The following is a 15,511-nucleotide window of genomic DNA, read 5'->3' as shown; positions in this document are numbered from 1 at the left end:
ACAAGGGCTGCAAGTATAGAAATGGTGGTTGTTTACCATTCAACGTGCCCATCAACACCCACAGCGACTTCATGCATAGACACGGTGGCTGTTACCAGTACCTTGTGCCCTTCAACACCCACTGTGGCTACATAGGCTCCCATTGCGAGTGTCCCAGAGCTTCAAGCATGTAGTACGTGTTTGCAGATTATGGCCCATTATTCCCCCTGGAAGGGGGAAAACATGCGTAACTGGACCTGGAACCCCAGGTTCTGCATGTTATGTAATGTAATGTAATGATGTCTTGTAAAGCGCATGAATCACCCCACATAGGGTATCTCCGCGCTGTAGACCGCTGGGGAACCCGTCCTGGCTTTCCCTGTGAGATGGTCCCTACTGGGTATCTCCAGGGTGAAACCAGGCATTCCCGGCGTATGTGGGGGGCCATTGTGGAGATGAGGCAAGCTAATGCCCAGAGTTGCCGAGTGTGATCCCTGGTTAGAGTAGGCACAGAAGCGAGAATTATCGATTCCGCTGACCCTGGTCCACGACCCTGCCGCATCAGGAATTGAACCCTGGTCCCGGGCCGTCCTCTGCTTCCGGGTCTGCCGCCTCTAACCAGTGAGCCACACCACTCCACACCACTTATTTCACATTCCAGGGGAAAACTTTCAGTATGTGTTGTCTCACAGTGAGATACCAGCTGGAATCTTTCATTCTGTCCCCAGTATACCGCCACAGAAATAACAGGGAGCTGGTAATGAAGTACATTAAGGATGTTTACACAGTGGCGTAACGAAAGTTGAGTGGGCCCCCCCGCAAGGTACATGGAGGGGCCCAGCTCCAGATTTAATTCAGAACTCTCAGGCCAGAGTACTATGCTGAGGGGGCCCCCTGCAGCTCAGGTGCCTGTGTTACACCACTGTGTTTACAGTACCTTGTGCCCATCAACACCCACAAGGGCGTTGTGTATAGGTATAGTGGGTGTCCGCGATACCTTGTACCCATCAAGGCCCATAATGGCTTCCTACACAGATACAGTGGGTGTTCACAATGCTTTACTTCCAATACACACCAACTGGTGGCCTTGCAGACAGACTTAGAGGGTTTTTCGCAATGCGTTCTGGTCATCTACACCCGCAATGGCTTCATATGAGGACTTAGAGGGCTTGCACAGAGGTTTGTGCCCATAAGCACAGCCGGATTGCTCTATGTATAGACCTAGATGGTATTTGCAATTCTTTGCACCCCTTAAGAGAACCAATGTCCCCATACACAAATATAGGGCAATTCACATGGCATCTCTTCATTCAGTATCCATTGCAGAATTGTTTAATAGACATTAAGCAACTTCTCAAAGTCCATATTCACAATATATACCTAGGGCCTCATTTATGAGCCCTTGCGTCACTTTTACGCCGCTGGTGCGTCACTATTTGTGACGCACCAGTGGCGTAAACAATGCGCCTTGTTGTGTCATATTTACAAAGTGACGCATCTAGGTAGATGCGTCACTTTGTAAACCCCTGCGCCACATTATACCTGCGGCAGGTATAATGTATGCAACAGGGGCGTTTTGACGCAAGGAAGGGTCGTAGAAGTGACGCAGTGAAATCTATGAGATTTCACTGCGTCACTTTTAGGACACCGTTGCGTCAAAATCCTGCGCCTGCCTCACAGCAGGTGTAAGACTGATGCAGACCCTTTCACATGGGGCTTTCCCCATGTGAAAGGACGCATTGCTGGAGTTGCGTCACTTTTGTGACACACTCCAGCAATGCGTCACTTTTGCGCTTACAGATACGTCAGAAATATTGACGTATCTGTAACTCCTTGCGTCATGATGCGTCATACATTAAATATGACGCATCAGGAATGTCGCAGGGAGTGCGCACTGAGAAGTGACGCATCGCTGCTTTTACGCAGCGATGCGTTATTACTCATAAATGAGGCCCCTAGTTCCTCAGACACAGAATCAATGGATTTCAAGATGGCCCATTGTTGGGTGTCTTCCTGGTTGGTTTCAGATTCCAGAAGGACCCTTTATTTGATCAAGTCGGATTGATTTTGGATTACAGAGTTCTCCCTTTGATAGTATCGGTGTGTGTTAGGAATCCCAAGATACCACTTTCTTTGATTGTGTCAATTTCGGCTTCCCATTCCAGAAATGCCTCCGCTTCATAACGTTTGCTTGGTTTTGCATCCCAGAATTGTCCCTTTGCTTGATCTTGGCTGCTTGAGTTTTTTTTATTCCAGGTTGTCCCTTGTCTTGTAATTCTATGTTATGCTTTACATTCCAGAATGTACCTTTATCTGATGATGTTTGCTTGGTCTTGTTTTCCAGAATGTCTCTTTGTTCGTGTATGTTTTCTTGGTTTTGGGTTCCATGACATATCTTCATTTGATGGTGCCATGTTGAGTTTTGAATTCCAGAATGACCCTTTGTTTGATAATGTCTGACAAGGACTGAATTCTAAATGGTGCTTGTCTGATGTTGTCTGGTTGGGTTTTGGGTTCCACATTGCTCCTATATTTGATGATACCAGCTTGAATTTTTAAACCTAATTTGATACCATTCCCTGGATGACCATTTTAATACAACTCTTGGTTGGCATAGTAACAAGTCCGCAGGAATTGAGAAGCTGTTTGTTTATACTGTTTTGTTGCCATAGATCCGTCTGTGACATTTCCAGCCTTGTTACTGCCTCTTGCGTCTTAGTTTATTTTGTGTAATAATACACATATTTCCCTGTGCAGTGATGTCCACTTATGCCCAAAGAAGAAGTTTCACTTACAGTCACCAAGTGTGCATGAGCGCTGTGTACTTGTGCGCATGCGTCTGTATATGTATGTGCTTTGTAAAAATGTTTCCTCCAGAGGGTCCTGGTACTACATCTAGCGAACATGCTATCATACACTAGGAGGATGAGGTCCATCTGGACTTATGTTGGACATCACACACATATTTGGTGGGAACCCGTGTGTACATGTATACCTTTGTTTTTGGTGTGTTGGTGTAAACGATTTAGTATTCGTGATCACCTCAGTAGTTATATATTCACTGACAAAAACACATTTAATGTGCAATTAAAATATGTCCAATATATATCATATTCCATAGTCAACCACTTAAGTATTAGTTTGCATCTCCTTGCCCAGGTAAAATTGATTAATGAAATCTCAGTTCAAGATGATCAAATGGAGGACAGGTTATAGGAAGGATTATAGAAATTGCATTTTTTAATTCAAACTCCTATAGGGATTTGTGTTCTCTGAACAGACCACGCCCATAAGGCAGGGCTTGGTGAAACTTTAGCTTATTTGGGTTTGGGGTAAATATGTCTGGCAGTTCATTAAAAAAATGAGGATAATATGAAAAATTGCTAGCGGAAATTCCCCTTTGATCTCTTAACATTTTGTGTGGCAAAACAGGGCGTCAGTTTTAAAATAATTAAGCAATGTTCTTAGGTTGTTTCTCAATGTCTGGTGGGTAGTTTTGAAAGATTCCTGTCCAAGAATACAGTGATATTGTGCACGAGAACAGGAGAAAAGTCAGCGGGAATGGACTCAGAGTGCCTGTCCTTAATATGGTGGCCACAACCAGGCCATTCTTGCTGGTGTTGGATCCACTGAACAGTTTACCTGACCGCGGAGTCGGCAGTCGCTGCACAACCAGGAACACCCCATCCCAAGTGCTTTAAATCAAGAGGGTGGCAAGAGAGGAGGGTGGATAGGAAAGCTGCCTGTTTTCGGCAGGTGACCCTTTACCGCTCACATCTAAGTCAATCCCTAATTTACTAATCAATACTCCTTACGTTTTAGTCCTTTCAACTGCCTGGAACCTTCCTAGGAAATTCCAGTCCTGATTATCTCTGAGCCCAAGCCTCCTTTCAGCAGTTGTAATGTACTCAACAAACACCCCTGCAAAGAGTGTGATACCCCTTTTTAATTTTCCGATATCGACGTGCAACAATATCGACTGCGACTAGAGCAATATCGTCAAGATAAGTGGATGTGGAGTTAAAATAGTAAATCTACGCCCCGTATGTATGTTTATGTATGTTTATCTTGACAAGGAGGTGCAATTCGACATCTTGTAGTTACAGGTTTTTATATTCAATACTTTGACATAAAACCCATTCTAAGGCTTTCCAAGAAAGTTAGCTGACTACCCCACACCTTTCTTCCAACAAAATCCCTGGATACCAAAACCCCAAAGCAAGCACTCTCACCCATAAGCGTAAACCTATATATCTAAGGGGCATATTAGCAACAAATAGCGATAATTAACGCTAAATGCGCTTAGCGCATTTTTTTTATTGCCGGATATTATCGCAGAGATGACGTGCTATTAGCAACGTTTATCTCTAAAGCGATAAAATATCCGGCAAAAGCGGCTCAATGCGTGAATATCACTGGAAATTCAGCAATATTCATGCATTATCGCTAATGGGGACTTAACCTGAATATCCACCTCCCATTGGATATAAAGGTTAAGTCATGGTCTGAGCAGGCGTTAGGTTCTGGCGATATTCGTGCTTAGCGCACATTTTTTAATCGCTTCGCCTGCCTTGCTAATAGGCGATAGCTGTGTTAGCGACTGCTTTCAGTCATTAACAGGTTGGGTACGCCCACTTTGCATGTCATTAGCGATAAATATCGCTGACATGCAAAGTGGGCCCCAAACCTGTAGCTATCGCCTATAAGCTGTTGCTAACTGCTGTTAGCTACAGCTTGCTAATAGGGCGATAAAAATATTGCCGCTTTACCGGGAAAAAGTCCAGCTAAAGCGGCGATAGTGCCCTTGCTAATATGCCCCTAAATGTGCTCTAATCAGACTGTAGCCTCCTGTCCACATCACTATTTGTAACTCTGAATCCTATTTGTATTTCCATGCACCCACCCTGCTGACAAGTCTTATCTTCTGCTGCTTTGATGCTGTGTAAAACGATTTGTTACAAGTGGTTCCACATTCGAATAAAGGTGAATACACAATATGAACAATGCTCTTTAGATATTGCATTAAAGCTATATGATGAATCAGTTATATTGGGTGTTCACGTTTTCTGCCCTGGAAGGGTGAGAGGTTGAGTTGGCTTTCACACCGGTGACCTCTTGCTGAGGTAATGCTTTCTGGTGTGGTGTGTTGGCGGTCTGAGGGAAGCTGAGGGCACGAGAAGTCTGACTTGTGGATTTGCTGTTGCAGAACTGCGGGACGCCTTCAAGGAGTTTGACAAAGACAAGGATGGCTACATCAGCTGCAAGGACCTGGGGAACTGCATGAGGACCATGGGATACATGCCCACCGAGATGGAACTCATCGAACTGTCCCAGCAGATCAACATGAACCGTACGTAGCATAATAGGACAGAAGGACCACCAGACTCGCCTGTCCAGCAGCTCTATCAGTCACAGTGTGAATGTATGATGTTACAACGCATTCTTTTAGAACACGGTTTTTACATTGCAACTACCATTACCTCGCATGATTTTACAACGCATGCCATTACAACGTATTTTTAAAAGCTACCATTACAACGCATTCCATGACAATGCATACCATTACAACGCATAATACTTTTAGGGAAACAGTAGGGTAAGTGTTGGATAGTGTAGGGGTAAACATTACTATTCGCACTCCAGTGAGTGCAACAGTAGGCAAAGTGTTGGATAGTGTAGAGGTAAAAATGACTATTCCCATCCACCCCAAAACCCATACCCACCCTTAAACAAAAAAATATCCATTACTCACCTTATAATGCGTTGTAATGGCATGCGTTGTAATGGTATGCGTTGTAATAGCATGCGTTGTAAGGACATGTGTTGTAATGGCATGCAATATAAAGGCAGTTGTGCTGTAACAGTTGCGTTGTAAAAGCAGTCTGATGTAATGACTGTGTTGTAATGGATGGTTCCCCACTGTGCAGGGCAAGGAAGTGGTGGGCATCATCTGGGCATGCTGAGCTGCAGAAGAAGATGTGGCTTATTAGACTGCAGAAGATGTGGCTTGTTAAGTCGCAAACAAGTGGTGATGAGATGTTGTCGGGGACCAAGGAGGGGTTGCTCAGATAGGAATGACTGGCTGGGGGTGCAAATTATTTATCAGCTGTTGAGAAATACATGAAAAAACATAGTCAGCAAGTGATGCAATTGTACGCCTCAATCTGCTGAGTTTTGAAGTTACTGTTGTTTGCTGTAGTTTCATCACCAACAAAGTGCTCGGTACATCAAATAGTAGATGCAGTATTTGACTCTACCACATACTGACTTTGTTGAAACACATATTGGGGATTTTGAGCTATGGAAGTCCTGCGTGACCGAGAGTTGTATTTGTTGATACACATTTCAGAAATTGATGGAGAGCTACATTTTTGGGGATACTGTTAGCTGGGTGTTGGCTGTGTTAATGTGACTGAGTGAAGGGTTGTTTTGTGTGCCGCTGATGGTGTTACCTAGTGTAGGATTGGCAAGTTCAGGTTGGCTTGGGTGTGGTGTAAGGGTTGATGGCTTTTTGTGTTTTTTGTTACCTATATATTGCTGGAGTGTGACTGAGGTGACCCACAATAGTGATGGGTTACTGCAATTGGTTTTACTTTGTGGATGAATTCGTGAGGGACTGTAATTAGGGTCACCCAGTGTAGGCATGGTTGAGTTGCTGCAGTTAGTATTCTAGTTAGAGATTAAGAGATTGTTACTCTGCTATTGTTGCCTGTCATGATCTCCGTAGGATATTGGAGGTGCTATATTTGGCTTTACACTATGTAGTGCTTATTTGGGATGCTGTGGTTAGTGTTGCTGAGGACATTGGTTGTTGTAGTGCTGCTGGTCGGTCTACCCTTTGGAAGGATTGTTGAAGTGCTGTAGGTGGTAGTATCCATTGGGGTACTTATTGGCATCCTGGGGTTGGTGTGACCCAGAGTACAGACCCATATTGTGCTCTGGCTAGTAATAGCAGCATAGTTATTGCTGGAGCGGTGACATCTGTTTTTATCTTAGTGTAATGATCGGAGAGGTATTGTGCATAGTGTTACCAATAGTAGAGTTTATTGCTGTTCTGCAATTGTTGTTACCCACTTTAGAAATAGATAGGTTGCTGCAGTTGTATTTCCCAGTTCCTGACAAATTGAGATGCTGTGTTTGGATTTACTTAGTACATTGGCTGTGGTGTCAGTAATTACTGCAGCGTTGAAGTTATTGTTATGTAAGGTAAGGAACATTGGGGTTCTCATTTTGCTGTTACCCACTTTCATGTCTTTTAAGGTGCTCAGGCTGCTGATACCTAATATATCGATTCTTTGCATGTGGAGTTTAGTTTTTCTTGTTGTTGCTTTTACCTACTACCAGGTGCAAAGATAGTTGAGACGTTATGGTTTGTAATACTTAACGAATGTAAGTAGTATTGCAGTGCTGTGTTCAATATTAGTTAATGTGGGGATTGTTGTGGCATGGCTGTCGCTCAAGCCCAGTATGGGGATTGCTGGTGTGTTGAGGTGGCTGGTGCCCTGTGGGTGGTGAAGGCGGTGTTACTCCGCGTAGGGGATGCCCTGGCCCTAGGCTTGGTTGTACTCACTGTAGGGACAGCTCGTGTATTTGATGCTGCCTACTGCAGGTAGCGTTGTGGGTCTGCGTAAATTATACTAATTTCATGAATTACAGTGCTGCTACATTTGGTGTTACACTGCCTTGCTGGGATTGCTGGTTTTCATCTTGTCACTTTTTCCCCTTTTGTTCCGCAGTGGGAGGTCACGTTGACTTTGACGATTTTGTGGAGTTAATGGGACCAAAATTGTTGGCAGAAACCGCAGATATGATCGGCGTGAAAGAACTCCGCGATGCCTTCAAAGAGGTGAGACATCCCCTTTACCTGTTGCTTGGTGCGCGTCCTCTCATCACTGCCTAAGGACCACTCGACAGAGCCTTACCCTTTCACATCTCTCTCCTCATCCATCCTCCATCACCTCTAATGCTTCAGATAAGTCATTTTATACACTTCTATGGTAAAAAAAAACGAACTTCCCAAAACAGAAGCAAAAAAGTCAAAAATTTCTTAGACTTCAGTGTTCCATTTGTTCGCTTTGATGCCTTCACTGAATACATCTTGGAGCGCCTCTCTGCACAGCATGGGCCCGATTCACAGAACTAACTTAAGACAAAATCCTAAACTTACTACTTTTGGTATTCACACAAGTTAGGATTTTGTCTTAAGTTTGTCTTAAGACAAACTTAAGACAAAATCCTAACTTAAGTCTGACTTAAGTCTGCCTTAAGTCTGTCTTAAGTTTGTCTTAAGACAAACTTAATACAAATCCTAACTTCTGTGAATACCAAAAGTAGTAAGTTTAGGATTTTGTCTTAAGTTAGTTCTGTGAATCGGGCCCTACATGTCCAGGAAGTGATTGGTTTAGATGTAGGTGGTAACTTTTTGTTTTGGAGGAAGTTCTAAATCCAATGTAGAATCCACCAGTTGGATTTTCTTCCCCTATATTAACTGCCTCTGAAAGACATTCTACTGGTGGATTGGCCTCTGGATTTTGCATTTCCTTCAGAATATAGAGGATTTTAACTCACCGCCCAACTCTAAATGAAGCCCAGATGTTTTACAAACCCCACTGCCATCAACAGAGGGATCCTTAGGCTTGAGAATGGAAGGTCATATGCTCATAAAAATCTTAAACATGAATATATTCAGAATTCTAAAAGTGTGTGTCAGATTTTAAGGAACTAAACGTTATAATATCCACACCCAAAATGTAGATGAAGTACTTGCTTATGTCCTTTCCTGTTCTGCACATGATGCACTTGGTCGCAAAGCCAGCGCTCAGACAAACATCTGCGTTTTCAAGATAGATCAGCTGGAAAGGTAGAGATAAGAATAGTCTGCAGCGGTGGTGCACAGATGTGAGAATCAATCACAGGTTGAGAGGCATCCCAGAATAGGACGAAGGAGCCAATGTGGAAAATAAACATAAAGTGTCAGAAGAGACTAAGCTGCTTTTCCTGTTGTCATGCTCCTGCACTCTCTTCGTTCTCCACAGTTTGACACAAATGGTGACGGGGAGATCAGCACGAGTGAGCTGAGGGAGGCCATGAAGAAGCTCCTGGGCCAGCAAGTGGGACATCGCGACATTGAGGACATCATCCGCGACGTGGACCTCAACGGCGATGGACAAGTGGACTTTGAAGGTAAGAGCATCACCAAGCTATCTCTACCAAGCGAGACAGGAAGGTTGTATGTGGCTTCCATCAGAGGCCCTTCTAAAACCAATGCATTTCCAAAAGGCAGAATGGGCAACACATTGGGCCCAATTCACAAAGGTAAATTGAGGCGAAAGTCTAACTTTACTTCCTTCGGTATTCACAAAGGGCATTTGCGAGATGTAAAGTTCAACTTTTCTCTCAGTTAAACTTTTCACTGAGACAAAAGTCTAAATTTAGGACTGGTAAATGCCCTTTGTGAATACAAAAAGTTGTAAAGTTAGACTTTCGTCTCAGTTTACCTTTGTGAACCAGGCCCAATACCTGCAGCTCCATGGCCCAACTTCCCCCATATGATTGCAGCTGCCCCACCACACCACACCTCTCCTCACCCCTTACTTAACAGGACAGGTAAGAAACTGTCGGGTGGAAATGCTGCAGGTGACGAGTCCTCTTTTAATATAACATTGAACAGAAGTGAGTATTCTTAAGAGGATGTCTATGATCTCTAGTTTCTGAATGACATCACAGACACCTCAATCTTCATTCTTCATTCTTATTGTCTCTGGTGTGACTCAGAAGCCCTTGATGGAAACATCTTCATCGTGATGCCTACCCGGGTTAATTCTATATCATGGAACCGGGTTCCTCAGGCCTGTGGGTCAAGAGTCCAGTTGTGTCAACAGATGCTGTGATGTGAATGCTGTATGCACATGAAAAGATAATCCAGGAGGAATAACTCAGCAGTACTTACAATGGAAGTAGTGGGGACAACAATATTGAATGTGGGTATGCGTGTGTGCCAACAGTTTAAGTAACCAGGTCTAAGAGAGATGTAGGTATATATTTGTAGATTACAGTCACTATCTTAAATCCCTAGTAATTTGTACTTCAACCACCGAGGAAGAAACCAAAAATACCTGCTGTGATTTGGAATTCAAGGGAAACGTGTGTGTCGATTGGTTTCTATAAACAACTAACATTTTTCAGTACATTGTGGGGGCTAAAAAACTGACACCAAGAGAAACCTGTGGGGCGTGGCCTGCAATTCCAGGAGAAACAAACAGAAGAAGTGAGGAGGAGAAGGTATGGTGGGCAAGAGACGGCTGTTAATATGAAAATGCCATGAAAAAAGATGAGGACAGCAATGCAACAAGAATATATTTTGAAGAACATGGCATGGAACACGAGGCGTGATGAGGATTTTAGGGTAGAAGTTACTATTGTGTCACAAACAAAAATATCGCCAATCAAATGCCGCAGTGTAAATCAACAGCAATCCTGAAGCCCTTCCCTTCCTTTAATTCATTTTTGTCCTAATACCTGCCATAATTCACAAACTAGCGTTCACCTGCCAAACCTCGGCAAATGAGAAGGGGGAAATGCTACTAAAACTATTTAAAAAAACTAAAAAGGAGAATAAGAGAAAAGATAAACAAGCGTTAGCAAATCCAATCGGACTCGCCTTTGTAACCTACTGGGTTTGCAATGCTTTTTGGCTATGCTGAAAGGCATCAGTAAAAGCACAATCATTTTAGATGATGCTGTTTAGCATCGGGAAGAAAGGCGCAGTGAGGGCAAAAGGGCATGAGGGAGAGAGCTAAACAATGTACTCTTTCATGAAATGCTCAAACAAAAAGAAAAAAGTAGTCCCTCTTTGCAGCACACCCTAGTGTTATGCTTATCATCTTTAATACACCCTTTGCCACATACACAACCAGTGAAGCTGTGATGTGAGCAATATCTAGTCCATCCACCAAAGTGCGACACAATGCCGCACCCCGTCCTTTCAATATGCCCTAGTGCCATGCTGTAAGGAACCATGGGCCTCATTAATGAAAAGTGACGCACCGGCGGCGTAAAAGTGACGCAGAGGCTCATAAATGAGGCCCCATGCACGCGAACAGTGGTGCATCACACTACTGATCCTAAACTTCTTTAAACCACAGTGAATACAAAAATTCATCTCCATGAATTCGCAAAGAGCTAGCTACGTAACACACGTCAGCTCCAAGCCATCCACTAATTTCTCCAGGTAAGAGTTTCTGGTGTCACCCTGAGCACTGCAAAGGTAGTTTGGTGAAAATGTTGAAGGTGCAAAGGACAAAGAAAAAATGTGTTCTTCTCTTTTAATTGAGTCTCTGTTTCTCACCTGCAGAGTTTGTACGGATGATGTCTCGATGATCGCCGGCTTGGAGAACAAAGCATTGAGAGCAGATGATCTGATGGGACCAATTGGCGCCGGCGAGCCTGTTTCATCATGTTCTCTGGCAAAAGCTCAGGAGATGGCCTGTTCCTCTCATCATCTTTGTGCCTGATTCTTCACTATTTTTGACTCCTGCCACCATCCATCCTGACTCCCGCCTCAACCCCTCTTCGATTCCTGCACCTACCTTCTATCTCTGCCCACCTCATGTCACTGTGAAAGGCATGCAGACCCCTAGAGCTGGCCTACTCTGCCTAGTGGAAGACCAGCAAAAGGCTGCTTGTCTGGGATACTTGCTTTGCTAAGTTTGCAACACTGTCTTTTTGATGCCTTCACTTTTAAAGAACACATTGCAAAGCACAGACTACAATAAACTTTGCCTTTGGGCACTCCACGAAGGAAAGGACTCCAAGAGATAACTAGAGAAAGGATCTTTGGGATAACTGGTTAGAGAGCATCCCAAAGAGAATGGAATGGTGTCTGAAGGTCACTGAAAGAGGGGGAGTAGATGTTTGATTTGAGAACTTCAAAGAAAGTAGGAGAGTGACTGTTCAAGACAACGATGAGAAGACTCTTGCGAATGGTGAAGGCAGACGGTCTACCATGAGAAACGTTAGAGAGTATTTCTGGTTTTTGAACACGGAAGGACTTATTATAATGTAGAAGAGTCTCTCTCTGCAACTGGTGAAAGAAAAAAGACTTCCAAATGAGTAGACAAGAGGATCACTATGACTGGATGATAAGAAAGAATAGATGAGAGAAGCTTTGTAATTGGTGGTCAAAGAAAGATTTCTAGGAGAGTGAAAAGGGTGTCTCTCTGACTGTTCAATGCAGAGACACTTCAAAGCAAGGGGGCAAGAAAGTCCCTCTGTTTGCTAGACGCAAACATACTCCTGATCTGTGCTTCTCTTGAGTCTTCGCATTGGACTTTCCCTGTGATTTTTGATGTTTCACTGTGTGTGTTTGATACATCTCTACCAAAATTGATATTTGCTTGTTGCTAGAAAATGTTATTGTGACCCATAACCTAATTTTCCAAACACAAATAAAATGTGGAAGATAAAATAGTATTGGTCAATTGTGTTTAGGGGCAAATAAGGACCGTCAAGTGATAGATTTCAAGATTTAAAGGTCCAGAGACAGAGACCAGAGACTGATCCTAGATAAATTTACTTTGAAGGTCATGTCTACAGTGACCAAAGGCTATTAGAATGTTCAGTGACCTTAACTCATGCTGAGACTGGTGTGATGTTCAGCTGAACCTGTATACCAGCTACAGGTGAACATTAAGAGACAAAAACTCCTCAGGGACCTATTTATTTCGAAATCCGGTGACTTCCCAATATTTGGCCAAGGATAGAGTCTGATAGAGTTTTTGGCGGAAGTGGTAAATCCCCTGATTTCTGTATCAAGTGCTAATTGTAGGAGAATCCACTGGTGGAATTCCCTTGGCCATATCAAGTATACGCTAGAGAATATTTTTCTAGTGCTTTTTCCTCCAGAAATACCCCATCCTCTACAAATCCAAGGATTTGCTGTAACTTTGCAACCCTAATTCATGTCTGATGGCTAATAAGGTGGATGAGATGCCAGGCATAAAGGGTGACGTGGATGAGGGTGATGGTCAGCGAGATTCTTGATAGAGATTCGGGTCAGACAGATAACGAGGAAGCAAAGGATGGAGAGAAAAGGAGGATTAAAAAACTGAGGGCCATATTATCAAGAAAGGGCGATACATTATCGCCGCTTTTATCGGCAGGAAACTGCAGCTAAAGCGGTGATAATGGGCTTGATAATATGCCCTTGTGAATTCCCATAGAAGCCCAGGTTCTGGTGTTAACCTGGGCTTCTATGGGAATTCACAAGGGCCTATTATCAAGCTCATTATCACCACTTTAGCGGCAGTTTCCTGCCGATAAAGGCGGCGATAATGTATCGCCCTTTCTTGATAATATGGCCCTGAGATGGTCATGCAACGCCTACCAGATGTGGTATCATGTGGTTCAGCTATTTACACAGGTAAACTCCTTCACATTGGCTTATCAATGGGTACTAAGAGCATCACATTTATAATTCTCCTTCTTTAAGTAGGTGAAATTCACCATTTGAAATTTCATAAAATTGCAATTTTTCAAATATATTTTCAGTTATTCTTCTGGTGAAATGTTCTCGGTTTTGGGGAAAAATTCAGCAATTGAGTCACTTTCAATGTCTTTAGTGCAAAGTAAATTCGGAAGCTTCTAAGGATTTTCCACGTATTTGGCTGATAAAAATCTGCAAATAGTTAATTTGTGGATTACTGCCTACTGCAAAAAAAGATATTTGTTATGACCTTTTCTCACACAATAAAAAAAGCCTCAAATATTATAACATTTCCAGTGTTTTTAAGAGAACTTCAGGTAAGCAAATATCTGCAAGTCCTCAGACCTCTAAGGCACCTCGGATTGGTTGAGCGTTTTACAAGATCATGTCACCTTGCATGACAATGCAAAGAGTCAATTGTAACACAGCAGAAGGAGGGATGGGTGACCATGACGAATAATATGGAGAAAGAGTTTGGACAAAGAGCTTTAAAGTAGAGAAACAGTAGGCAGTTCTATGAAGAACTGGAAGGTTTGATGGAAAAAGGACTTTGGTCAAACGTAAGCATGCACAGAAGGAGCTTGAGTCTAGGGAGTGAGAGCTAAAGATGGTAGTAAAGAGAGCTAAAGATGAGAAAGCAGATATCATCCAACAGCAACAACAGATTATTGTCACCTGCGCAAGTACCAGGTAAGCTTCAGGCCACTCTGAATTATATACATTGATTATCCTAATTGTGGATGATGCCTGCTCATCACAGATAATTGTAACCATTGCTTCCTGGTCCATCCTGAGTGGCAACAGCTTCAAACAAGCCCAAATCCAGGAGTGGCTCTATCTGATGAACTTGGATGGCTTTACCCAACAACTGTAATATCACTACCATCAAACTCTCTTTAAAGCTAATAAAACAAAGACACCCTGATATCAGCTACCTCTGGTCTACAGCAGTCTTCAGAACAACTGAACAAGCCTTTGTCCTCTGCCACTGGGATGCTGGCACCATACCGTGTCCACGATTTCCAGGTGGTTCCCCCGCAGAGCATCTTACACTTTGTCACCTGACTTATCAAAGATGTAAGGGCATCATTAGGAAGGAGGGCGGACAAAGTCTGCCCGCCATCCCAACGTAAAAAGGGACCGCCCGCCATAAGTGTGGCGGTCCCATGGGTGTGATTAGGATGTGCCCGCCACACTGGCGGGCGCATCCTGCATTTTCAATATTGCGGCGGGCGTGCTTTCAGCACTTCCCGCCGCAATGTTGAAAATGCATGATGTGCATATGCATGCACAATGTGGCAGGTACCGTGCGGTGCCTGCCATGTTGTGCATGCACATGCAGGGGGGGTCCATGTGCCCCCCCATGCCCCCAGCATCCTGGGGGCCCGCAACGGGCCCCAAACTTCAAAATCCACACTGAAAGGCTGCCTCCCGCCTGCATCCTGATATGGATGGCGGTGTCTAGCAGACACCGCCACCATATTAAACCCTTTTCCGCCTGGTTGACTTGTCGACCGGGCGGAAAAGCGGCGGACGCTCTTCCTTTCCGCCCGCGGTACCCCCCGCCATACTAGTATGGGGGGGGGGGTGGCGGCCGGAGAAGATTGTAGGGCGGATCGCCACCACCAACGCGGGCGGTGGCGATCCGCCCTACATCTTAATGGGCACCTAATTGTTTATGACTAGAGAACCACCTACAAACCTGCATCTAACGTCTACATGGCAGTAACAATATTCCATTCAATTGGGTTGATAAAAATCAACATTTTAGGAGGCTGATGATGCACGCATACAATGATATACAAGCCAAGCCCTGGGGAGGTGTAACGAGGAGAAATATTTTCATTTCTCCCCATTACTTCCTTTTTCCATAAATAGAATACTATACCTCAGGGGATTGTTTTTGTGCAGGAAGGTGTGCCTTCCTGCACAAAAACAACCCTGCAGGCAATGCAGGCACACTTGCATCAGGGTGCGTACCTGCGTTGGCAGCCCATTTTTCGCCAACGCTTTTGAAAAGTTCGGAATGGTCTGTATTGTGTTAAATAC

At 43.9% G+C, this 15,511-nt stretch overlaps 1 protein-coding gene across 3 annotated transcripts in view; it reads left to right on the top strand.

Annotated features, from left to right (window-relative positions):
• CABP1 (calcium binding protein 1) overlaps window positions 1-13,747 on the top strand; it is a 209,306-nt gene extending 195,559 nt beyond the window's left edge. For all 3 annotated transcript variants that reach the window (XM_086942851.1, XM_086942850.1, XM_086942852.1), the window contains 4 exons: window positions 5,186-5,329; window positions 7,716-7,825; window positions 9,015-9,162; window positions 11,333-13,747. In XM_086942851.1, the coding sequence (XP_086798977.1) occupies window positions 5,186-5,329; window positions 7,716-7,825; window positions 9,015-9,162; window positions 11,333-11,358 (428 nt within the window). In that variant the 3' untranslated portion in view covers window positions 11,359-13,747. The remainder of the gene's footprint in view (window positions 1-5,185; window positions 5,330-7,715; window positions 7,826-9,014; window positions 9,163-11,332) is intronic.
• The last annotated feature ends 1,764 nt before the right edge of the window (window positions 13,748-15,511 follow it).

This window comes from Lissotriton vulgaris, chromosome 11 (genome assembly GCF_964263255.1).
Source record: "Lissotriton vulgaris chromosome 11, aLisVul1.2, whole genome shotgun sequence".
Taxonomy (NCBI): domain Eukaryota; kingdom Metazoa; phylum Chordata; class Amphibia; order Caudata; family Salamandridae; genus Lissotriton; species Lissotriton vulgaris.
This window is presented reverse-complemented; position numbering and strand designations above follow the sequence as displayed.